The sequence below is a fragment of the Acanthochromis polyacanthus genome, chromosome 21 (assembly GCF_021347895.1).
Source record: "Acanthochromis polyacanthus isolate Apoly-LR-REF ecotype Palm Island chromosome 21, KAUST_Apoly_ChrSc, whole genome shotgun sequence".
Lineage (NCBI taxonomy): Eukaryota > Metazoa > Chordata > Actinopteri > Pomacentridae > Acanthochromis > Acanthochromis polyacanthus.
The window spans coordinates 8,862,159-8,888,303 of NC_067133.1; the positions used below are offsets into that span (position 1 = coordinate 8,862,159).

General features: G+C 36.6%; 2 protein-coding genes across 2 annotated transcripts in view; both read left to right on the forward strand.

Annotated features, from left to right (window-relative positions):
• plcl5 (phospholipase C like 5) overlaps positions 1 to 19,451 on the forward strand; it is a 108,825-nt gene extending 89,374 nt beyond the window's left edge. Inside the window, 2 exon segments of the mRNA XM_022209043.2 lie at positions 9,652 to 9,761; positions 16,570 to 19,451. Coding sequence (XP_022064735.2) covers positions 9,652 to 9,761; positions 16,570 to 16,971 — 512 coding nt within the window. The 3' untranslated portion in view covers positions 16,972 to 19,451.
• Positions 19,452 to 20,550: 1,099 nt separating this feature from the next.
• hcrt (hypocretin (orexin) neuropeptide precursor) lies at positions 20,551 to 24,132 on the forward strand. Its single transcript, XM_022209036.2, has 2 exons — positions 20,551 to 21,785; positions 23,598 to 24,132. Exons 1-2 carry the CDS (start codon positions 21,729 to 21,731, stop codon positions 23,928 to 23,930), a joined length of 390 nt encoding a protein of 129 aa, XP_022064728.1. The 5' UTR covers positions 20,551 to 21,728; the 3' UTR covers positions 23,931 to 24,132.
• The last annotated feature ends 2,013 nt before the right edge of the window (positions 24,133 to 26,145 follow it).

Below are 26,145 nucleotides of genomic sequence, written 5' to 3' on the forward strand. Positions count from 1 at the left end.
TAGCAAATTATTTGTCCTTAACAGAATCTAAAGGGTTAATTTATGTCATATTTCTACAAAAGTAGTGTAGAATAAAGTGATTTTGATGAAATATCCTGATTTTAAGGTTAGATTTAGCTCATTTTCCCACCTGAGCAGAACGTGGTTGGTTTGAAGGCCGTTTGAAAGTTGAAAAACAGACATTTTTCCCAATTTTCACAGTTTCTGCCTCTGATAAATGGTGTAATTTTGGTGATTTTCTGAAAAAGATGAACAAATAACCCGCCTTTGAAACCTGTTGTCGGGTTAAAAGCAATTCAAACACCTCCTAAAGATCAACAGAAAGAGCTGCACAAGGTTTCCTTCTGTCCACGGCCGCCATGATGCGGTTTAATACGGGAGCGGCAGCAGTGATAGCGGCAACCGTTCCTTTTAAAAGCGTAATCGCGATCCGAGCTCCGTCCAGGAACGAGCGACACAAACTGACCTCCTTGTTGCTTCCAGTCTGAAATGATTGGCACGCTGGGTTGCCATGGCTCTCCCTCGCCTCCTCTTCTTTCCTGTGTTCGGTTTGTGCCCAGTCATTATCGCGGCTAATCAGTTTAATTTGGCCGGTGGAGCTGACGTGTTGATGAGGATGGAGAGGTGCTGGATGATTCCCCCCGGGCGCTATCGATGGCTCGCCATCACACACGCCGCTAATGGGGGAGCCGGGAAAACAGCTGGGATGCACAGTCGGCCACCTCCAGATGCTCCCGCTGAGGTTTCTGTGTACACTGTGTGTGCCGGCTGATGTGTCTGCACTCGTATCTAATCAGTGTGTGGAGAGCTCGACTCCCACTCCTTCTCCGAACTCGCCTCGGCAGCTTCCAGAAGGGTTTTCTTAACTAACGGTTCATTTCGTTGTAAACATTTTGTGTCACTGTTTTATTTAGATGTTGCTGTTTTTATGCTGGTGTAAAACCCCTCAAAGGTTCTACTGGATTCAAGTCATAGTTTGCACTTTGTTGTTCTGTAGGAACTCTTGTGTGATTTTGTTCTTTGGATGGTCCTCATGCTGGTGTATAGACTGGGACTCATCTTCTCAGCCGGGATTTGTTGTTAAATTATTTTTAAATGTCGTCTCCCAAACACCTTTTGCACGACCACAAAGACGACCATCAGGAGACGATACAACCGTGAAGATCCACAAAAAGACACAAAACCGCTATAAAAATGGATCAAATTACCACAAAGACACACAAATGACCGCAATTAGACAGAAAACTACCACAAACACCCACAAACCTACGACAAAGGCACAAAAAATGAGTGCAAAGAGATAAAATAACAGACGCAAAATGACCACAAAAAACAGCAAAGAACCACAAAGACCCACAAAACTACCACAAAGAAACCAAAAATGACCACAAAGAGATACAAAAATGACAACAAAGAGACACGAAACTACCACAACGAAACACAATATCAGCCCCTCATCACACTCCCACCTCTGTGCTTCACTGTCAGAACTATGCATAAAACCACAAAGACAAACAGACGTCCACAAAGAGACAAAACAACCATGAAGACACACAAAATGACCTCAATGAGGCAGAAAACTACCACCAAGATCCACAAAACTACTACAAAGAGACAAAGAAATGGCAACAAAGAGATGCAAAGTAACTACAAATAGACACAAAATGGCTGCAAGGAAACACCAAAGAACCACAAATACACAAAATGACCACAAATAGACAAAAAAATGACAACAAAGAGATACAAAATGACAACAGACACAAAACGACCACAAAGAAACACCAAAGAACCACAAAAACACAAAACGACCACAAAGAAACGCCAAAGAACCACAAAGACACAAAAACGACCACAAAGAAACACCAAAGAACCACAAAGACACAAAAACGACCACAAACAAACACCAAAGAACCACAAAGACACAAAACGACCACAAACAAACACCAAAGAACCACAAAGACACAAAATGACCACAAAGAAAAATCAAAGAACCACAAAGACACAAAACGACCACAAAGAAACGCCAAAGAACCACAAAGACACAAAACGACCACAAAGAAACACCAAAGAACCACAAAGACACAAAATGACCACAAAGAAACGCCAAAGAACCACAAAGACACAAAAACGACCACAAAGAAACGCCAAAGAACCACAAAAACACAAAACGACCACAAAGAAACACCAAAGAACCACAAAGACACAAAAACGACCACAAAGAAACACCAAAGAACCACAAAGACACAAAAACAACCACAAAGAAACACCAAAGAACCACAAAGAAACGCCAAAGAACCACAAAGACACAAAAATGACCACAAAGAAAAATCAAAGAACCACAAAGACACACAAAACGACCACAAAGAAACGCCAAAGAACCACAAAGACACAAAAACGACCACAAAGAAACGCCAAAGAACCACAAAGACACAAAACGACCACAAAGAAACACCAAAGAACCACAAAGACACAAAAACGACCACAAAGAAACACCAAAGAACCACAAAGACACAAAAACAACCACAAAGAAACACCAAAGAACCACAAAGAAACGCCAAAGAACCACAAAGACACAAAAACGACCACAAAGAAACACCAAAGAACCACAAAGACACACAATGACCACAAAGAAACGCCAAAGAACCACAAAGAAACACCAAAGAACCACAAATACACAAAACGACCACAAAGAAACACCAAAGAACCACAAAGACACAAAAATGACCACAAAGAAACGCCAAAGAACCACAAAGACACACAATGACCACAAAGAAACACCAAAGAACCACAAAGACACAAACGACCACAAAGAAACACCAAAGAACCACAAAAACACAAAACGACCACAAAGAAACGCCAAAGAACCACAAAGACACAAAACGACCACAAAGAAACACCAAAGAACCACAAAGACACACAATGACCACAAAGAAACACCAAAGAACCACAAAGACACACAATGACCACAAAGAAACGCCAAAGAACCACAAAGACACAAAACGACCACAAAGAAACACCAAAGAACCACAAAGACACACAATGACCACAAAGAAACACCAAAGAACCACAAAGACACGAAACGACCACAAAGAAACACCAAAGAACCACAAAGACACAAAACGACCACAAAGAAACACCAAAGAACCACAAAGACACAAAACGACCACAAAGAAACACCAAAGAACCACAAAGACACAAAACGACCACAAAGAAACACCAAAGAACCACAAAGACACACAATGACCACAAAGAAACAACAAAGAACCACAAAGACACACAATGACCACAAAGAAACGCCAAAGAACCACAAAGACACACAATGACCACAAAGAAACACCAAAGAACCACAAAGACACAAAACGACCACAAAGAAACGCCAAAGAACCACAAAGACACAAAACGACCACAAAGAAACACCAAAGAACCACAAAGACACACAATGACCACAAAGAAACGCCAAAGAACCACAAAGACACAAAACGACCACAAAGAAACAACAAAGAACCACAAAGACACAAAAACGACCACAAAGAAACACCAAAGAACCACAAAGACACAAAATGACCACAAAGAAAAATCAAAGAACCACAAAGACACAAAACGACCACAAAGAAACGCCAAAGAACCACAAAGACACAAAATGACCACAAAGAAAAATCAAAGAACCACAAAGACACAAAACGACCACAAAGAAACACCAAAGAACCACAAAGACACAAAAATGACCACAAAAAGACACAAAACGACCACAAAGAAACATTCATGCAGCCCCTCATCACACTCCCACCTCCGTGCTTCACCGTCAGAACTCTGCATAAAACCACAAAGACAAGCAGACGACCATAAAGAGACAAAAACAACCATGAAGATACACAAAATAACCACTAAAACACACAAAGCAGCTGCAAAAGTACATCAAATAACAAGCGAAGCCACACAAATGACCTCAGTGAGGCAGAAAACTACCACAAAAACCCACAAAAATGACCACAAAGAGATGCAGCGGTCATGCTTAGCGTCACACTCCCACCTCCATGCTTCACTGTCAGGACTCTGCATTCACTGCGTAGTTCCGGTGGTCCAAATCTCATTTTAGAACCACGTTCATGCAGTTTGGCTGATTAGAAATCACAGCTGTGGTCATGTTAGTTGCACTGATTACAGTTGGATTGGCTTTTGTTGCTTTGAGGCCTGACTTTCTGATCAAATCTTTCTGAAATAGTGTGGTTTTGATTGTCCATAAGAGGAAATAGTCGACTGTTCAGCTTGGAAATAATGCAAATACTGAGAGGTGATGCCATTTTAGTCATTTGGCATCCATCGCTCGCTTCTGTAGATACCTACAGCTGAAACGGCGTCTATGGAAACACTAAAATGGAGCAGGATAAACTCACACATCCAGAATTATTCGAGCCATTTTTGCGACAGCGTGGTGTATTTCTCGGCATCGCGAGGTCTGTCGGGTCTGAATTTAGATCAGCATCCCGCCACGTTAAAGCATGAACAGGTGCAGGCTCACTGTATGTGTTTAGGACCTACTGCCTCCCTCTGCTGATTTATCGATGCCTCCATCCAAGCAAACATTTCCTCTGCTTCTCCATTCGCTGGTTTAAGGCCGCGCCGTAGATTCCATTACCATGAACATCCAGGTGGTCTCCCTTTGGCTTTGTAGCTTCAGGTTTTTTCTCTTTTTGTGCCATTTTTGCTGTCATACTCTCCAGAAGACATTTCTGGATTCTCTCTCCTTCCATCCATGCGTGTCTTTTATGTCATTTTCGCATCTTTTGGTGTCATTTTTGCATCTTCTTGTGTTTTTGTATCGTTTTTGCTTGCAATCATGGTGTAATTTGGTGTCATTTTTGCATCTTTTTTATCATTTTTGCCTGTTATCTTTGCACCTTTTGTGTCAATTTTTGTCATTTGGGCTTTTTGTGTGTTTTCTTTATGTTTTAACTGTTGGTTTTGTACCTTTTTTGTCATTTTTCCATCTTTTTTGTGCCATCTCTCTCTCTTTTTCTAACATTTTTACTGTCGTACTCCCCAGAAGACATTTCTGAATTCTCTCTCCTTCCATCCATGCGTGTCTTTTCTGACATTTCTGCATCTTTTGGTGTCATTTTTGCATATTGTTGTGTTTTTGTAGCATTTTTGCTTGCAATCATGGTGTAATTGGGTGCACTTTTTGCATCTTTTTGCACTTTCTGGTGTCATTTTTGTACCTTTTGTGTCAGTTTTTCCATTTTTGGGGGGTCATTTTTGCATTTTGCTTGTAATCTTTGCCTAATTTGATGCCTTTTTTGCATCTTTTTACATTTTTTTGGGTCAATTCAGAATCTTTTTGTGTAATTTTTACATTTTCTTATGTCTTTGTGTCATTTTTGGCTTTAATTTTTGCACCTTTTGTGTTATTTTTCGCGTATTTTTTTCATTTGTGCTTTTTTTGTGTCATTTTAATGGTTAGTTTTGTACTTTTTTGACATTTTTGCATGTTTCTTGTGTCGTCTCTCTCTCTTTTTCTGACATTTTTACTGTCATACTCTACAGAAGACATTCCTAAATTCTCTGTCCTTCCAGTCATGCTTGCCTTTTCTGACATTTTTGCATTTTGTTGTGTTTTTTTAATCATTTTTGCTTGTAATCTCTGTAGATTTTGGTGCCGTTTTTGCACCTTTGGTGTCAATTTTGCATCTTTTTGTGAAATTCTTTGCAATTTCTTGCATTTTTTGCCTTTTATTATTGCACATTTTGTATCTTTCTGTGTCGTTTTTACATTTTCTCATGTCTGTGTGTCATTTTTGGCTGTTATTTTTGCCCCTTTTTTTGTCAGTTTTTGCATCTTTTTGTCATTTGTGCATGTTTTTTGTGTTTTTATATAATTTTAGTTGTTATTTTTGCACCTTTTTTGTCACTTTTGCGTCTCTTTTGTGCTATCTTTCACTTACTGTGACATTTTTACCGTCATTCTCCCCAGAAGACACTTCTGAATTCTCTTCCCTTGCAGACATGCTCGTCTTTTAGGTCTTTTTTGAATCTTTTGTGTCAATTTTGCATGTCATTGTGTCATTTTCTTTGCATTTTCTTGTGTCTTTGTCGTTTTTGCCTATTATTGCTGCACTGTATATGCCAGTTTTGTGTCATTTTTTGTCATTTTGTTAAATTTTCTCATGTCTTCGTGTTGCTTATGCCTGTTATTTTTGCACCTTTTAGGTCGGTTTTGCGTCTGTGTGTGTCATACTTGCATTTCCTTGTATCTTTGTGTCATTTGTGATTTTCCACGGAGCTGCAGGACTGAGAAATGAACCCACAGTGAGGAAAAATGTGCCAAAAAAGGGACAAAAAATGGCACAAAGGCTGCACAAAGATGACAAAATTACACGAAAAATGCCGTCGCTGTGAAAATCCAGGTGATCTTTCGTTGGTTTTTGTACAGACGTCGTTTCCCTCTGCAGCTGGAAAACCCTGTCCAGTGTTTGCTTATTATTTACTCACCTTCTCGCTCTGCATCAAGCCTGTAGCTACATCTTTTTGTATTTATTTTCTGTGCAGGATAAGAGGTGCTGCAGCAGCGCTCCTTACAAGGGCAGAACCCCTCAGTGCTCGATGCAGTAAACCTTTGCAGACGTGTGCGTTCGTCTGCATTTACGTGAGCTTTTCTTTCTGTGTGTTCACGCTGAGCCACCGGGCCACATTCTGTTTATTAGCTCAGATTTCACACGGTTTAAGCGACACTAAGGAGCAGCAACTGTGCGGCTGTTAGGGGAAGGAAAAGTTTAATAATTGTGAAATTAAACGCTCGAAGAGGCTGTATGTGGTACGACGAGACGCCTGCAGCTAATTTCATCTCTGATTCGGCTTCCCCGGCGTTCCTGCAAAACTCAGCTCTGCGCCGGCATCATTAACGGCAGCAGATTACAAGATCGAATCGGCCCTAATCCCTGTGAGCTCCCAGCCTCAGAAATGCAAACGTTCTGCAGCGGCTGCTTGGAGCTTTGACGCCCTGAACCCCAAAACCTGCTGCTGGGTTTAAAAGGCATGTTAGATTTTTAAAAAAAATCACATTTATCAGAGTTGGAAGCCGTGAAAACCAAAAAAATCCTCACATTTTCTGCTTTTTAACATGCTACAGCATTATCATGTGTGAGTTGTACTTTTAAAGAGAAAATTCACCAAATTCAAGCTTAAAATCAGAATGTTTAATCAACCTTTATTCTACGTGTTTCATACAAAAACAAATTACCAAAAATGACCAAAAAAAGAATCAGTATTACCTTCCAAATAGTATTCAGACTTTGAGTTGCAGTTTTGAGGAAAAAATAAACAAATAGACAAATTTAAGCTTAAAGTCTTGATATCTCATCAACATTTCTTACTTCTACCTGTCTCATTTTTAAAAATCACAGAAATTACACAATTTTTCAGAGCTAGAAGCTGTAAAAACAGAACAAATTTTTAACCTCAAGATAGTCCTCAGCCTTATTGTGTGTGAGTTGTACTTTCAAGAAGAAAATGAACCAAATCTAAGCCTAAAGTCTTCATATTTCAGATGTCCCATTCAAAAGAAACTGCCAAAAATGACACCATTTATCAGAGATAAAGGCTGTAAAAAACTGAAAAAGTTATTAAATTGAACAGTTTTGAGGGGAAAAAAAAGCAAATTTAAGCTTAAAATTTTGATATCTTATCAAAATTTCTTACTTCTACCGGTCTAATTTTTAAAAATCACAGAAATTACACAATTTTTCAGAGCTAGAAGCTGTAAAAACAGAATAAATAATCAGATTTTTAACCTCAAAATAGTCCTCAGCCTTATTGTGTGTGAGTTGTACTTTCAAGAAGAAAATGAACCAAATCTAAGCCTAAAGTCTTCATATTTCAGATGTCCCATTCAAAAGAAACTGCCAAAAATGACACCATTTATCAGAGATAAAGGCTGTAAAAACTGAAAAAGTTTTTCAATTTTAACTTTAACTCATGTGTAAGTTACAGTTCTGAGGAAAAAAATTGTTTACTTCTGTCTAATTAAAAACAAAAATGATTTTTGTCTTTATTGCATTTTCTCGTGTCTTTCTGTGCCATTTGTGTCTGTTATTTTGACACTTTTATGTCAATTTAACATCTTTTTTATCGTTTTTGCCGGATACTTTTGCACCTTTTCTGTCAGTTTTGCATCTTTTTGTGTCATTTTTCCATTTTCTCCCGTCTTTGTGTCACTTTTGCCAGTTCTTCTTGCACCTTTTGTGCCATTTCTGCACCTTTTCTGTGTAATTTTTCTCGTTTTGGGACGATTTTATTGTGTCAGAACCACCAGAAGACATTTCGGAGTTTTTTCTCCTTCTTCATGGTTTCCATAGAGCTGCAGGAATTTAGAAAAATAAGCCACAGGGAGGAAACGTGTGCACAAAAATTACACAAAAAGGTGCAAAAACATGACAAAATCACACTAAAAAACAGAAAATAAAGGGCAGATATGACACAAGGACGCAAATATGACAGAAAAATAGTAACAGATATTTTAACAAAGACTCAGATATGGTTGCATTCATGTATCAGGATGCACTTCATGACAACAACATGAAATCTAATAAAACAACGTTACAGAACAGAGAAACACATGCAGGCTGTCTTTATCTTGGGAAAATGCCATTTAGGATGCAGTTCGAGTTATTTTTCAGAAAACAGAGGCGTTAAATCTCAAACAAAAAGTTGAATTCAGAACTTTTCTTGACCACTTGAGGTTCTCCATCTGTTATTTCCACGAGGAGCGACTTGAGAAGACGGTGTTTTCCGAGCGTCTCCTTGTGTTTCCTTGACGTCTCTGCAGTAAATGAAGCTTCAGGTCGGTGATGCTGGACGGACAGACAGAGACTTATGGCTTTAGGAGGATTAGTTCTGGTCTGCTGAGGCTAAATGCAGCCTGATAGATTAATTAGAGCTTCTGATGCAGCCGACGGTTTCACCCGCCGAAGCACAAACTGTGGAGCTGAATCTGCAGAATCAAGAAACGGCAACAAGAGCACCTTTAAAATATTCAGATCGTGATTAAAAAACAGGCATTAATTTATACTGGCAGCAGTGGTGGTTAACCAGTGTGCAAAGATGCTGTAATTTCACATCTAATGGTATTTTGTTTAATGTAAAATAACAATAAAACCTGGAATTGTGAATGAAAACGAATTTTTACGATTTAAAGAAAAATTCACATTTTTTTAAAAAACTGTAAAAACACTTTTGCAAATATGTCATGATTGCTCAAAATTAAAATATAATATTACGCTATTTAACTTCAAATAAATAAATGCCTAAAATGAGAAATAATTCATGAATTAGTGGGGATTGAGCGTGACATAACATTTATAAGCTTTGATTATCTGTAAAAATCCAGTTTATTTGTAATAATTGTAGTTCTACATTGTTCCTCTGGGATTTTAGTTTTTATTTTTATTCTTTTCTTTCTTTCCACACACATACATTATTTTATATGCGCATACATACTATAACTATGAATTGTATGTATATTTTTTGTATTTTGACAATACCGATCTACTGATGTTCTTTCGTTAAATTCATACAAAGGACCCTGATGAGCAGAACGTAACTACCGATGCTGTGTGTTTTATCTGTAAGTTAAATATAATGTCTGTCTGGTTGCAGGTCTGGACTTCCACGAGGATCTGCATCGAATCGGAGCGAAGGAGGGTCTGAAAGGTCGTAAACTTCAGAAGGCGATGGAGAGCTACGCCTGGAACATCACCGTGCTGAAGGTGAGAGAAAACGCCTCCAAACGCTGAAAAAAACGTACATTTTTAGCTGTATTTTAACTGTTTTTCAAAGCAGTTTAATGTTGTTGTGTAGATTTTCTTGTTTTGTTTAATTCTAGATCAAATTAAATTATCTACAGGCCAAAGCTGAAATAATGTCCACATCAAAACCTTATATTTTTACAAATGGTTATGAGAAAAAAACTGCAAAAACTATAAATAACGTCCACGTCAAAATTAAATATCTGCATTCAACAAAAAACAATTTGTTTTTTATATAAACTTCTAGATTTGCTGCATTTAAATCAATTAAAAACTTAAATTATTTTACAGACATTTGTCATTATTTTCACAGATTTTTCAGAATTTGAGCGTACTGAATTTTTAAAAAGAAAATTCTGACTCCCTTGCCACCAGATTTCCATTTTTTTAGTTTTTTAAATGTATTTATTTTATTCATTCATTCATTCATATTATTTAATTTAATTTAATTGTATTTATATTAAATTAATTTAGTTTTAATTTTATTTTTATACACTACAGATATTTGTGTGCAGCTTATTCCTTTTTTTAAATTTTTTTATTATTTATTTATTTTATTTTTATACAATACAGGGATTTTTGTGTAGCTAAAAATTTCCGTTTTTTATTTATTTTCATTATTTGTTTTTTTTAGGTTTATACAGTACAATTATTTGTGTTCAGCTAGTAATTTCTATTTTTAATTTATTTTTATTTTATTTTTCTCCAGTACAGATATTTATGTGTAGCTAATGATTTCCATTTTTTAAACTTTTTTATTATTTGTTTATTTTCATTTTATTTTTCTCCAGTGCAGGTATTTCTGTGCAGCTAAAAATTTCCATTTTTTAAATTTATTTATTTTTAATTATTTATTTATTTTTATTTTATTTTTCTCCACTGCAGGTATTTGTGTGCAGCTAATAATTTCATTTTTTTTAATTAATTAATTTTTTTATTATTTTATTTTTCTCCAGTGCAGGTATTTGTGTGCAGCTAATAATTTCCTTTTTTTAAATTTATTTTTAATTTTTTATTTTATTTTTCTCCAGTGTATTTGTGTGCAGCTAATAATTTGTCTTTTTTAAATGTATTTATTTTTTTTATTATTTATTTATTTATTTAATTTTTTTTATTCAGTGCAGGTATTTGTGTGCAGCTAAAAATTTCCATTTTTTAAATGTATTTATTTTTTATTTATTTTTTTTTATTTTTTTTCTCCAGTGTAGGTATTTGTATGCAGCTAATAATTTCCCTTTTTTAAATGTATTTATTTTTATTATTTTTATTTTTTTCTTTCTTTCTCCAGTGTAGGTATTTGTGTGCAGCTAATAATTTCCCTTTTTTAAATGTATTTATTTTTATTATTTATTTTTTTTATTTTTTTTTCTCCAGTGTAGGTATTTGTGTGCAGCTAATAATTCTGCCTGATGTGAACTTGAGCCTTCAGCCGGCTGGATGTTTCCCGCTGCTCAGATTAAACTCCACGACGTCTTAAAGCAGCTCTCCGGCTAATTGTATTTCCCTCCTCTAATCCCTAAATCTCTTAATTAATTACTGTTGATTCCAGTTTGATGTCTTTGCTCGTGTGGACGGGACGCGATGCGATGATCCTGCTGGTAACAGTGGAAAACGTCCACATGCTGCTCAGATATTTTTATCCCTTTTATCAGCCTGAAATCATTTATTATTGAGTGAAGAAGCTCCGTCTGCTTTTTGCTTCAGTGTCGGGATCTTTAATTTCCTGATTCTGCTTTTGCCTGTTCCCGTCCAACAGAGAGGACGACAGAAAGTGAAAATTAGAGCGACAGCTGATAATTAGTGCCATTAATGGATTATTTGTCCTTTTAGTTTGTAATGAGCTCATTAACAGTGAATAATGGTGGTTAAAACTTCCCAAATTGCACCTTCAAAAATGCCATAAAAAATGTTAAACTGTAGAATAATTAATTAGAATAATTAATTTAAATCCAATAAGACTGTATAAGTTTAGGGTTACACATTGTAAAAAAAAAAAGTGTGATTTTTTTACTATTTGGATTTAGCTTTTCTTTTTTTTTTTTTTGAAGTTAACATGTAAAATTTTCTCTAAAAAATACATTAAATTACCCTCAAGACGCACAAATCAATTAAATAATAGTAAATGTCTGGAAAGTAATTGATTTAATACAGTAAAAAAATATATTTTATTTATATTTATACATTGTAAAAGAAAAAATATATTTTTGTAAAATAATAATGGGAAAATATGTAAAATATTTAGAATTATCCTCAATATCTGTAAATATCTGTAAAATAATTTGATTTTTGCTCATTTAAATACAGTAAAAAATAATTTAATTTATATTTATACATTGTAAAAAAAATATATTTTTGTAAAATAAGAATAGGAAAATATGTAAAATATTTAGAATCATCCTCAATATATGTAAATATCTGTAAAATATTTAGATTTTTGCTAATTTAAATACAGTAAAAATATATTTTATGGTTATACATTATAAATATATATGCATGTATATTTTTGTAAAATAAAACATCTGTAAAAGAATAACTAAATAATTTTTTTTCCATTTTTCAGTGCCTAATATATTTACATAATTTGTCTTCATAAAACAGCAAATATCTGTAAAATAATCATATTTTTTGACACTTTAAATACAGTGAAATTAGTGTAAATTCACAAACACAAAAGAGCAGATTAGAGTTGGAAAAGTTAAGACATTTTCATTCATTTCCTGGTAAAATGGGGACAAACAGGGACGTTTAAGTTGCTGTGAGGGCTCGTTTCTTTTGCACTCCTGCAGTAGAAGCTGTTGTCTATATTAAGCTTCGGTATTTAACAGGTGGCGTCCTCATCCTGAAAACACAAACCTCCCCTGGTTTTTAATCTCAGCGTCTTGTTGAAGCTCCTCCTCCTGGTCTTCATTTGGTGCGAACCGGTGTTTGCCGGTCACTTCGGTTCTTTTACCCGTCGGCTCCTCCAGACTCCCAGCAGGCAGGAAGTGGGAGCTGGCTGGTGGAGGAGGGAGCACGGAGAGTCGTGTCCTCTTTCAAACCCCCCAGACTCCCTCTGCAGCCCCCGTCAGACCGGAGCTGTCACCACCGATGAGGGCATTTGCCCGTTGTCTGTCACCGTCTGAACCTTTCTGTCGAGGGGAAAATATATTCAGAGAGACAGGAAGAGAGGCTTGGAAGCAAATGTCAAGCATATTGCAGGTTCTCTTTTAGCACGCCAAAAAAATGATGCATCTGGTTGTTTTCCAGGTCGCTCAGCGTTGTGGTTTCTGCTGTCATTAGCTGCTCTGACCCCTTTCCAGATCTTTGAAGATGCACAAAATAGATGTTTTGTTTTGTTAATCATTCAAATAAGAAAATTCCAATAATTCCTTAAAAAGAATTTCAAAATTCCCCAAATTTGGCAAAACAATTCTTGTAAATATTTTCAAAAAATGAGTCAAAATCTTCAAAAAAAAAAAAAATCTAAAACTATCTAAAGTAATTACATATCAGAAAAACGTCTAATATTTTCTTTAAGAAACATTTTTTAACACTTTTTCCTCCAAAAGTGTTGAACATGTGGACATCAGAAGTTTCACTGTGAAACATTTTTTTTGCACATTTTCAAACTTTAAAGCCAGTCAGTTTTGACCTGCAGGACGACACGAGGAGAAAGAACATTCACAGAAAAATCAACCAAAATCCAACAAATTTCACTGGATTTTGGTTGATTTTTTGTGAATGTTCTTAAAGAAAATAGTAATAGCTTTACTGATATATATGGAATCACTTTATATATTTTTAGGATTTTTTTCTGGAAGATTTTGACTCTTTTTTTGAAAATATTTATAAAAAATTTTCTTGCCAAATTTGGGTGATTTTTTTTTTTAAATAAAACTTTTTAAGAGAAACTTTTGAGGAATTATTGGAATTTTCCTCCTGAATGTTCTGCAAATTTTCAGAACTTTGGGGAATTTTTTTTGCAGAATTTTGAGATTTTTTTTCAGACAAGGAAACAATATTTTTGGTGCTCATAAATGAGGACATATTTTGTCCTTTAGGTGTTATTTTACAGGGGTGTGCTCACTTCTGTTCTTGACTATAAATCCATAAATCATGGTTCAGTTGGAGAAAAATGAGCTCTCAGCCTTGAGTACGTCAGTGAATACACAGTGAAGGCAGCCCTTCTTTTTCTTTATTCTTCGCAACAAACAATTCTAACCAACAGGGCGGACAGTGGACTAGAGTCTAATGAGAGTGTGGCGGAGGGATTTGGGGCCTCGTGGACAGCGTTAGGCCTGAATGCATCTATACACAAGTGCTGTCGTGATTTGGCACTGGCAGTAGCAGGACAAGCTCCTCGCTGTCTTATTTTATGCCTGGTGAGTCATGACTTACATAATTTCAGCTTTATTTTTTCCCCAACACATGACTTATTCATGCTCCTGGTTTGCGTGCCGATTCGCTCAGGTAAAAAAGCAGCGTCCGGGCGCCACCTTTGCTCTTTCTGCAACCTGTCAGACGGCTGCTCCTTTATCCTTTTCCCCGTTTAGCCGGTGCACAGGTCAGAAACGTGCAGATGCCGGAGTGGACACGGCAGAATAACGACGGAGGCCTGAAGGGGAAGGTGATCGTACAAGTGTAAGGCGGCTTGTGATGAAGTTTTTGGACGTTTCTGATAATAAAAGCGCCCCCTTGCACACAAAAATTACCGCCCGAGGAGAGAAGTCCGCCACATTTCCACATGGCAGTGACAGCTAGCTTAAGGAGGCAGGCTGGCCCGGATCAGGACGCCCGCCCCGACCACTTCCTCCACATATGGCCTGGATTCATCTCTGGGGTGTTCAAATAAAGAGCACAAACCTAGTGTAATATTATCACCATATGACAGCACTGTTTGCCGGCTGAGAGCAGCAGTACAAAGAGCTGGCAGCCAACCAGAGGCCTCGGTTAGCGGCTTTATACTGCCCCCTTCTGGGTGGTGGTAGCTAATGCAGCCAGGAGAAATTATCCTCTGATTAGTCTCAGTTTGAACACTCATTTTGACTTTTTAATCCTCCTTTTCCAAACAGATCAGGTCAAAAAAAAGGTAACATAGAACCCGTGATGTTGTCCAATGCAGTGAAACGGTAAATTAACCCCTCAACCCTTAGAAGTTGCACATTTTTATTCTCTGTGAACTAATTTTTCACTGCAACGTGAAGTCCTGCACCTCAGTGGAAACAACACAACGATAAAGAACTCAGAGCACAGTTAGCATGACACAAGAAGATGCAAATAGGATGCAAAAGTTGCCACATTAATAAACTTATGCACAAGAGAGAGAGGGAAAAAAATGACACAATGTGATATGAAAAGGGCACAAAAGATGCAAAAAAAATGGCACCAAAAGACAAAAATGTGCAATAATGTTGCACAAATTCCAAAAATAACAGACAGAAATGACACAAAATGTTGAAATATGACACAAAAGATGTAGAAATGGCACAAAAAAAGACACAAAACGATGCAACAATTATGCAAAAGGACAAATAAAAACAAGGCAAAAAAGAAAAAAATAACAGAAGGAGACAAAAAAAAATACTTGCCGGTTAAACCCTGAGAACTGATGCACGAGACTGAGGAATAGCACAGGAAAATGGTGCAAAAAAATATTTTAAAAACAATGGCACGGAAGACAAAAACGTGCAATAATGTCACGCAAGTTAGCACGACACAGAAAGATGCAAATATGACAGAAAAGGTGTAAAAATTAATACAAATTTTGCACAAATTGCACAAAAATATGAAAACGGCACCAAAAGTGGAATAAAAATGGCACAAAAAGACAAAAATAACAGACAGAAATGACACAAAATGTTGAAATATGACACAAAAAGATGCAGAAATGGCAGAAAAAAGACACAAAAAGATGCAACAATCATGCAAAACAGCAGAAAAATGTAACTAAATAAGTACCAATAATACAAGGAGACAAAAAATACCGCTGATACCACACTGTTGGCGTGACATGCAGGTTAAACCCTGAGAACTCTGAGCAATTTCTGGATGTTATTTTGTTCCTGTTTAATTTTTCCTCAATGTGGGCTCATGTTTCACGACAGAACACAGTTAGCATGACACAGAAAGATGCAAATGTGTCAGAAAAGTTGCAACATTACTAAAATTATGCACAATAGTGACAAATAGCACAGAAAAAATGCGCAAAAAATATGTTAACAGGGAAAAAAGCTGGCTCAAAAAGACAAAAACATGCAGTAATGTCACAGAAGTTTCAAAAACATCAGACAAAAATGGCACAATATGTTGAAATATGACACAAAAAGATGCAGAAATGGCACAAAAATGCAAAAAAAAAATGATGCAACAGTAATGCAAAGCAACAGAAAAGTTTAACTAGTAAGAATAATACACGGAGGAAAAAAACAGAACACAGTTAGCATGACACAGAAAGATGCAAATAGGACAGAAAAGTTGGAACATTAATAAAATTATGCACAAGATTGAAGAGTAGCAGAGAAAAATGATACAAAAAGCATGAAACGGGCACAAAAAATGAATTTTTGCGATATTATTGTTGGTTGCAGTTGAGTCACTCATGACTTCACAGTTGCACAGAATTTAACATAATTTTTGTTTTTTTACACAATCTTGTTACTTCGAGCTGTTTATTTTTGGTGAATTTTTAACTGAAGCACGTAGAACAAAGTGATTTTAATGGAATATCGTGGTTTTAATGGTGGTAATAAAACTGAATTCCTCCGTCTTTGTGATTCCTGTGTTTTTTCAGGGCCAGGCCGACCTGCTGAAACACGCCAAGAGTGAAGCTCTGGACACCCTGCGTCAGATCCACTGTGCCGCTCAGTCCTGTGGCCTCAGTAAGAACGGAGCTGCATCTCCTCAGCTTCACCATCAGCACCAGCCGGCCCCACACATCCAGCAGCAGCAGCAGCAGAACAAGCCCAGCCTGCAGCTTCCAGTCCTGTACCAGTTCCAGACCGCTCCTCAGGCTTACCTCCACCCTCACCCCCAGCTCCCGTCTCCTCTCCCTCTGCTGCAAACTCTCTCCAAACCTCCCGCCTACCCCCAGCCTCCGCCCATGCCACAGCTCCAGGTCCCGCGGTCCCCGGGAAACCTCGACGGCGTCCCCGACAAGGATCTGGTGGGCGATAATCCCGCGGGATCGTGCTGACCCGCTGCCTGTACCCACAGAGAAGCCGACCCGAAGCCGGAGGCCGGAAGCCAGAAGGCGGCGGAGGAGGAGGAGAAGGTGAAGGAGCTGGAGGAGGCGGCGGAGAGGATCAGGGAGATGATGATGGCGAGGAAGGTTCGGAGGGTCAGAAGCGAGACGAGAGTCTGAGAGAGAGAGACGTCACACTTCAGCCACACATTTAAAAGCAGCATCGAAAACCGGATGGAGGGGAAAAAGGTCGGAAAGTTGACATCGCTTCTGTCTTCTCCGGGGGTCGATCGGTGAAGAATCCATCAGAGCATCTCACCCGAGTCTTCATCTACACGAAGTTTTACCGTTTCATACTGTCAATGTTTTACTGTCACTTTCTGAGCCTCAGAGCTTCATCAGTACAGCAGAGACTCATGACATTTTAGGGTGAAAACGCATTTGAGTTCTAGTAAAAAAAAAAAAAAAAACTCTAATTGCCCCCTGGGGACAAATAAAGTTTTCTGAATCTAAATCAGCTTTACCTCCATCCAGGTGTCACAGTCTACAAACTAAATCAGTTTTTTTCTTAACAACAACCATGCACATCAATATGATGGGATGTATCATGTCACAAAGAGACAAAAATGTCCCAAAGATACATGAGGCGATCAAAACGACCCACTAAATGACAAAAATGGGACAGAAAGCAAGAGAAACAAAGACAGAAAATGGCTAAATCTAGTCACAAAGCAAATAATAAAGATAAACTTTATTGATCCCACAGTGGGGAACGTTCACTGTTACAGCCGCTCCAAAGAAAAAGTCTAAAAGTATAAAGGCAGTGCAAGAATAAATAAGTAAAAAACGAAAATCACAGACAACATTATATACAGATGGTTTTTTTTAAAAAAAATAGTATGTAGAAGACAATAGACAAGAGAATGAGGTATCAGTTATTGGGGGAAGAAAAAAACAGGAAAAACGAGACACAAAACGGGAAAAGAGATGACAACAAATGACCACAAAAACCAAAAAACTGTCAAAACAATACAAAATGGCAGAGATAAAACTAAAAAAAACAACAAAAGCAAGACACAAAAGAAGAAAAATGAGACGTAAAGTCACCAAGTGCATCAGTTTACCTCCACTCCAGGTGTCACAGTCTAAAAACTAAGTCAGGTTTTTATTTTATTATTTAAAGTTTCTAAAAATATGAAGTGATTTGCTGCAGCCACAGCTGATAAAACGAACACTTTCATGCATTAGATGTGACTTGACTGACATCTACTGGTGGCTGAAGGAACTACAGCAAAAATAGTCTGCTAGCATGATATGTAAATTCTCTGTTCTTTCCAAGTAGATTGAGGCATTTATTTTTCGTTTTTGTCTTCTGGTGTGATGTTTTGTCTTTTTGTGACATGAAGCTATGATGCATCCCATAATACTGATGCTCAAAGTTGGTTAAAGAGGAATAAAAAGTACAAAAAACAGATTTAGCGTTTAGACTGTGACACCTGGGTGGATGTGAAACTGATTCGTTTTTGTAATTTAACGTCTGGTTTTTATAGTTTTTTCTCATCTTTGTCCATTTTTTTTGTTTCTCTTCTGTCATTTTGCATCAATTTTATGTTTTTTTATGAAGTCTTTGGGAGAATTTTTTTCTAATTGTGATTTCGTTTGTCACTTTTGTCCTTTTGTGTCTCGTTTTTCATGTTGTGTGTTATTTTCTGTGTGTTTTTCAGCCCTGAAAATGTCACGTGTCTTCCTGCTGTACTGATGAAGTTACGAGGCTCAGAAATGAAGGAAAAAATCCATTTAAAAGCGCAAAAAAAGTCCGACTTCTAAGTACTTTAAGAGTCTGTAACTCAGAAAATATTCACAGTATGAAGGTAAAACTTTGCAGGGCTTCTGTGGATAAAGAATCGGCTGATTTTGAGGCAATCTGGTTGGATTTTCGTTAGGATCTGACCCTGCTGTGAAGAGCTGACGGTCAGCAGCTGCTGGGAAAGCGCTGATGAGTCGATGCGCTCTGCTCTGTGGGTACAGGCTTTACCTCACACTGGCAGTTTAATGCCACAAATTTGCCTTTTATTTCATTTTCACAGACTCCTTAGGCATGACTTTTGATTTCCCGAGAGGCCGCCATGTTTGATTTTCAGTGCACAAACCGTAGAGCAGCTCCGCGATAGGCCGAGCCGAGTAGGTAGGAGTCACGTTTCAGCACAAACCAGGGAGCTTCTAGAGCTACAGTAGAAACCGCCACTGTCGATGTGCTCGATCACACTGATGTCACATGTTCTAGAGTCATTTCTTAGACTTTAAGTTCTTCATCCTCACTGGACCTCCTCCATAAGCGGGGCTTTTTTTTCGTGTATGACGTCACGTGAGTCGGTGTTTCGGTCCCCCTCGGTGGAGCTCACCAGCCAATCACAACTGGAACATCTGGAGATCGACAGGAACACGATTACTGCTGTCAGCTGTACAAAAAAAAAAAAAAAAATCAATAAAAATCAAGTGACTGTAGATGTAAACTGTATGTAAAATTGTACGAAGGGAACATATATTGCTATAATAATAATTCTCAGATGTTACGGATCTAATTATTGTTGTTAGTTTTCTGGATATTCTTTTTTTAAACATTACTTCCACGTATACAGTGATTTGACACCTGCTGTTCTGTGGTGCCGATCAGGACAACCAGTGCATGTGGGACGGAGAGTTTAACGCCACGACACGACGGTCAAAGCCACAACCTGACACGTGTTTCACTCTAAAGTGGATTCTGTAAGAGCTTCTTTAAGTGGCCCATTAAAACTGGCTTCATTGTTTATAACGACTCCTCGCATTTATTGGTCCTCAGTAGCTTCTAAATGGGAACATAAACGGATGTGACAGGACAAAAGCAAATAAACCTCTGGGTTAAACGTCAAATCATTCGGAAGAGTATTTCGTCTTTCGAACAATCAAAAACAAATTATTTAGAAATGTTCCGTGGGCCAGACCATCTCGGGTGACAAACCTAAGTGGTACTAAAATGTGCGTTGGGTTAATCTAAGCACATTAAGATGTGAGAGCCTCTCCACACTGGCAGCTTTATCACTTATTTATGAAACTTACATTCACCATAACCCTGATATTACACAATGGATTGAAATCTCACCGTATGCAAAGATCAGATCTAATGTAAGTCAATAATGAAATAAAGCAGTTTGAGAAAAAAGTAGATAGATAGATATAATTAAACATAAACCCCAGATGAATGTTGTTTTGTGTCTTGCTTTGGTCTTTGTGTCTTGTTTTGTCATTTTGTGTCTTGTTTTTGTCATTTTGTGTCTCATTTTTGTCATTTTGTGTCTTATTTTTGTCATTTTGTGCTTTGTTTTTGTCATTTTGTGCCTTGTGTTTGTCATTTTTTGCCTTGTGTTTGTCATTTCGTGTCTTGTTTTGTCATTTTGTGTCTTGTTCTTGTCGTTTTGTCTCATTTTGTCATTTTGTGCCTTGTTTTTGTCATTTTGTGCCTTGTTTTTGTCATTTTGTGCTTTGTTTTTGTCATTTCGTGTCTCATTTTGTCTTGTTTTTGTTATTTTGTGTCTCATTTTTGTCATTCTGTGTCTTGTTTTCTCTGTTTGTGTCTTGTTCTTGTCGTTTTGTGTCCTGTTTTGTCATTTTGTGTCTTCTTTTTGTTATTTTGTCTTGTTTTTGTCATTTTGTGTCTTGTTTGTCGTTTTGTGTATTGTTTTTGTCATTTTGTGTATTGTTTTTGTCATTTTGTGTCAACGACACAAACTCCAGCAAAATTCTCTTCCAGAGGCTGAAGCGAAATTCGCTGAATTTTGGTTGATTTTTTTTTGTGATTTTTTCCACCAAAAAATGCTCAAAGATTTCCCAAAAATGTGTACATCAGAAGTTTCAAAATATTTTTTTTTTCCACCACATTTTCAAACTTTGAAACGGTCAATTCTGACCCGCAGGACGACACAAACATTAAACAGTGAAAGGTTTACTGACTTAAGATGCATTTAGTTCCTACTGTAAGGGTCTAAACTTTTAGTATCGTCAATCTATGCTGTAGTTTTTCATTTTATATCAAAGCAAATACCTGCTGATCAGTTTAGAAGTGGTGGCACAGCTGTGAATCACTTGAACACGACCTTCCTATTAGATGTAAGTCAATAACACCTGCCAGTATTTATTTTATTATGAGCATTCAGTTACAGCAGTGCTTCTTGTTGTCCATTAGATGGCAACAAATAGTAAGAAAATTAAGTTTTATCCAGCTTTTGCAAGTTTTCAAAGGTTTTTCAAGCAGAGAACGTGGACACAGTCCATCATGGCCTTCTTTCTGAGTGTCATCCTCGTACGATGCTGATAAATGAAGAAGTACAAACTGTTCCTGGTGTGTTAGCAGACAGAACAAAGCCCAAGAGACCTCATTAGCATGGCCTTTTGTTAGCTCGTCATTAGCCCTGAGAAAGGCCATCGCTGACTCTTTGTCGTGTCTTGTGGACACATTAGTTAATTGACTTGAGTCTCTCACCGCTCATGGTAACGGTATTTTTTAATAAACCGAGGGCATGCGGCCACAAAGACATACCTGAGCATCATCAGGAAGCCTGGGAGATGATCTGGAGCTAATTAATGGCCTGATGACAAAAAAAAGAGCAGAGAATTAGTGGTTTTGTGTTTGGTCTGAATGACGTCCAGAGGCTGAAGGTGTGGACGAAGCAGGACGCTATAAAAGCAGCTCCTTTCTCCGTCTGGGAGTCCAGTTTTACAGGATCCAGAAGATGATGTGGTTCAGCTCCAACATCCAGAACGCTGCTGGGATGGAAACGCCCAACAGGGTGAGGCTCTGATTCCTGCTTTACTTTCGTTTTCTTTTGGCTTCACCCAAGCAGACTGAAAGGCGCTTACTTGATTCTTACATGCACAATAACACAATAATATAACATGTTTGCCAATATTTGAAAGAAGTAGTATGAACTTAAAATCAAAATTATTGTAATTTTTCAGATTTTCCCAACTTTGGTAAATTATAGATAATATCTGCTTAAAATATTAAATAATATATGCAATATTAATTTAAATGTTAACAGGGCAAATAAATAATTCTCCACATAAAAATCTATATTTTAAATGCATTTTTGTAAATAGACATGATAAGGAAAATCTTTTTTTCATTTTTTTAAAATTACAACACATTTTCTGCCTTTTAATCAGCAAGATTATTTAATATTTGAGCTATTTAAATGTTTTTAAAGATATTAAATATAGACATTTCCTTAAATATACCTAACTTTGAAAGAAAAATCTGTATATGAAGGACTGAAATATGGTAAATTATTTAGTTTTTTTCCAGATTTTATGTATTTTGTTAAATTTCAGATCATATTTAATCAGAAATTTTTATAAACGATCATTTATAAAATGAGTGTTTGTAAAATTTGTAAAATTATGCTGTTTTGCTGTATTTAAACCAGCAACAATATTTGTTATTTTACATATATATATATGACATTATTTCACAAAAGCATATTAATTTGCATTTTGACTGTTAAAAAATAAAATTAACTGTATTCAAATCTAATGACAATGTATTTAAATCAGGTGAAATTGTCAATATTTTTACAGATATTTATTTGAAAGAAAAAACATGTTTACGTTTTGTTTTTTACAGTATAGTTATTTAAAGTTTTTTTAAACAGTTTTCAAAGTTACTTTTTATATAGTTATTTATACGATTTTTGTAGTTGGGTTTTGGGTTACTTTTGATAGTTTTTTTCTTTCACTTACAGAGTTTTCATATTTATTTTTTCAGATTTTTTAAAACTATTTTTAAAGTATATGTAGTTGTTATTGTTAGTTTTTATCATTTTTAGATAGTTTTTATAATTACTTTTTATAGTTTTTATTTGTTTTGAATTTTTATAGTTTTTGACTGTTAATTTTGTGTGTTTTATAGTTGCTGTTTAGAGTTTTTAAAATATTTAAAATATTTTATAATTATTTTTATAGGTTTTTTTACTGTTACTTTTGTGTGTTTTATAGTTGCTGTTTATAGTTTTTAAAATATTTCTAATTATCTGTATAGTTTTTATTACAGTTTTTATAATTTGTTTTCGTAGTTTTTTTAATAGTTTTTATCATTTCTTTTCATAGTTATTTTCAATAGTTTTTGCAGTCACTTTATATAGTTTATTATATTTTTTATAATTACCTTTAGAGTTATTTTTAAAAGTTTATTTTTATAGATGTTATTTGTAGCTATTTTCAGTTGCTTTTCAGAGTTTCATAAATTATTTTTTATAGTTACTCTTCAGAGACTGTTTTTTATTAAGTATATATAGTTTTTTATTGTTACTTTTTATGACAGTAAATGCTTAAACTGTTATTTTAGTGTTATTTTTTCCAAGTTTGGTTAAATTACAGATGATGAAAAGTAAAATCAGAAAAAGATTTCTAATGATACATTGTTCAACAGTTTTTTTAATTGTTTGTTTTCCTGGCATCCTTACTGCTAGATCTTTACTTCTTTTTTTTTTTTTTTTTTTTTTACTACAGTGTAGTTCCTTTTGACAGATGAGCAGATAAATAATAATTCCTGGTAAATCTGCTCCAGTAGATGCTCTGAATGCTTCGTCTTTGTCCCTGAGCAGAAGGTCCTGGTTCTGGTCCTGATGCTGCTGCTATCTCAGCTGACCTGTGACGCCCATACCGTGTCCGAGTGCTGCCGACAGCCGGCTCGCTCGTGTCGCCTCTACGTTCTGCTGTGTCGCTCCGGAACCACAGGAACCCTGAGCAGAGACGCCTCGGCCGGCATCCTGACGCTGGGAAAGCGGGCCGAGGACGAGCACCGGCTGCAGAACCGCCTCCACCAGCTGCTGCAGGGCTCCAGGAACCAGGCGGCCGGGATCCTCACGGTGGGCAGGAGAACCGAGGAGTGGGTGGACCGGAGCAGAACCTCCATCAGCACACCTTTACCTGTCTGAGAGCAGCTTCACTGGGACTGAAAATCTAGATTCCAGCAGAGAAATCGCACCGTTAATGCACAAAGTGTACAATTTTTACTCATGTAGGAACATTTTAGTGTTTTTGCTTTGAACCGTGAGTGTGAGAACTTTCAGAATATTTCTCATGATATACATAAAAGTAAAAGGATTTGTGATGTAATAAAAAAATACTTAAAGATGACATCATGTCTGAGCTCATTCATGGCTACTTTAACACAGTTCAACTGAATATTCACAGAATTTTCCTGATGCAACTGTTGATCACATCTGAGTCACTCAGGATTTTTTATTTGCAAGGAAATTATGGAGATTTTTTTGCTTTTTACAGAATTTTGCTACTTACATTTTTTTATTTGTGAGTCTGAAAAAGTATGGAAGGTATAAAATACTTTACTCCTCTGAGTAAAGACATCAAACAGTTCAGCTGAAAAACTCCAGATTTTTTTCTTAAACATCTGTTGATCACAGCTGAGTCACTGATGGCTTTTTGTTTATGTCAAAAATCAGAAATTTTTGAAGTTCTTTAAGAATGTTGCGAGTTACATTTGTAATTTTACATGTGAAAAAGTGTAGAAGGTAAAGACTACTTTTCTCCTCTGTGACAAACACCGCCTGCAGTTCAGTCGAATTTTTTTGTCAGTCACAGTTTTTTTAATAGCAGGAATTGTAAACAAAATCCGCAGAAGAGCTCTTTTTATTTCTACCTGGAAACGAGGGAGGAGTTAAATGAGAAATACCTGTGAGCTGAATGGAAGCAGCATGAAGGACAAACTGAGTGAAAGTGGCAACAAAGAGCAGCTTCATCACGTTTCCGGTCATTTTTACTTTAAATTTATGTTGTATAAAAGTAAACTGAGCGACTTCTGGCTGCAAGAAGATGGATTTTTTTTTTAATCAATATCCTGTTTGACATGTGAGCAGAACTGGATTTGTCTCCTTCAACCACCAGTTCGTCTGAATCTTTGTCGGATTCTACTTCAGGTAAGTGTCATTTATTTGTTGTTTTTTGCTTATTTTCAGACGTTTTCTTCTTCCATTGCCTCAGTTTAGTCAGATTAGAGCTGCAGATTGGAAATATCTTAAGGACTTTTCTTATTTTTCTCACCAGGATGTCTCTTTGTCTGGTCTTCCTTATCATTTATCTTCATACTGTCGCTTTGTGTTTCCTTTTTTCTTGTTTCATGACTGCTTTTGGTTGCTTCATTTGTGTTTTGTGTCCCCTTTTTTTGTCATTTTGCACCACATTCTTGCCCCTTTTTGCATCCCTGTTTTGGTTGCTTTGGTTGTTTTGGTTACATTTTTCTTGTATTGTGTCATTTTGTGCCTGATTTCAGGTGTTTGATGTCTCTTTAGAACAGAAAAATATGGTGCAAAATGACCAAAAAAAGACACAAAGCACAAATTAAACAACCAAAACCAGCCATGAAACAAGAAGAAAGAGACACAGAACGACAATATGAAGATAAATGATGAGAAAGACCAAACAAAACTGTGACAAAGAGACGTGAAACCACACAAATGAGTGATCTCTGGGAAAACTAGAAAAGTACGTAGAGAGTGCAGTCCTCCGCCAAGACTGCTCCGTCGTTCCAGTCTTCCAGATCCAGACGATAAGATGTCACTGCCGAAATCTAATCACTTGGTCCTTGTGTCATTTCTGACCTTCCCTTAAAATTTCGTCCAAATCTGTCTTTCCGTTTTTGAGTAATGTTGCTAAGAGACAGACAGACAGACAACTCCGCCGCATTCCTTGGCGGAGTAATAAAACAAACACAAAATGACAGAAGGAACACAAAAAAGGACAAAGACCAGATAAAACGACTGGAAAAGAGACAAACTGTTCTGAAGAGGCCTGGAAAATCATACAATAGGAGAAAAACGCAACGCAAAACAACCAAAACGAGACGCAGAAGGACAAGAAAGTGGTGCAAGATGACCAAAAAAAAGACACAAAACAACTTCAAACAGACAGATCAACAAACGTACACTGATCGTCACATAACTCCACCACTTTCCTTGGCAGAGTAAAATCTAAACACGCAGAACACTTTAATATTAAATAATTGGTCACAACAATGTAAAAGTTTCATAACTGATGGAGCAGGTTTGGCCAGTTCGAGCACAAAAACACCAATATCTGTGGACAGTCTGTTTAGTTTCTAATACAACTGAGTAAAAAATACTGTTTAAATAT

Excerpts from the sequence above, each read along its gene's own strand:
- hcrt (XM_022209036.2), top strand. The coding sequence starts at position 21,729 with ATGATGTGGTTCAGCTCCAACATCCAGAACGCTGCTGGGATGGAAACG. Across the intron at positions 21,786-23,597 it reads GGATGGAAACGCCCAACAGG|AAGGTCCTGGTTCTGGTCCT; the intron begins GTGAGGCTCTGA and ends GTCCCTGAGCAG.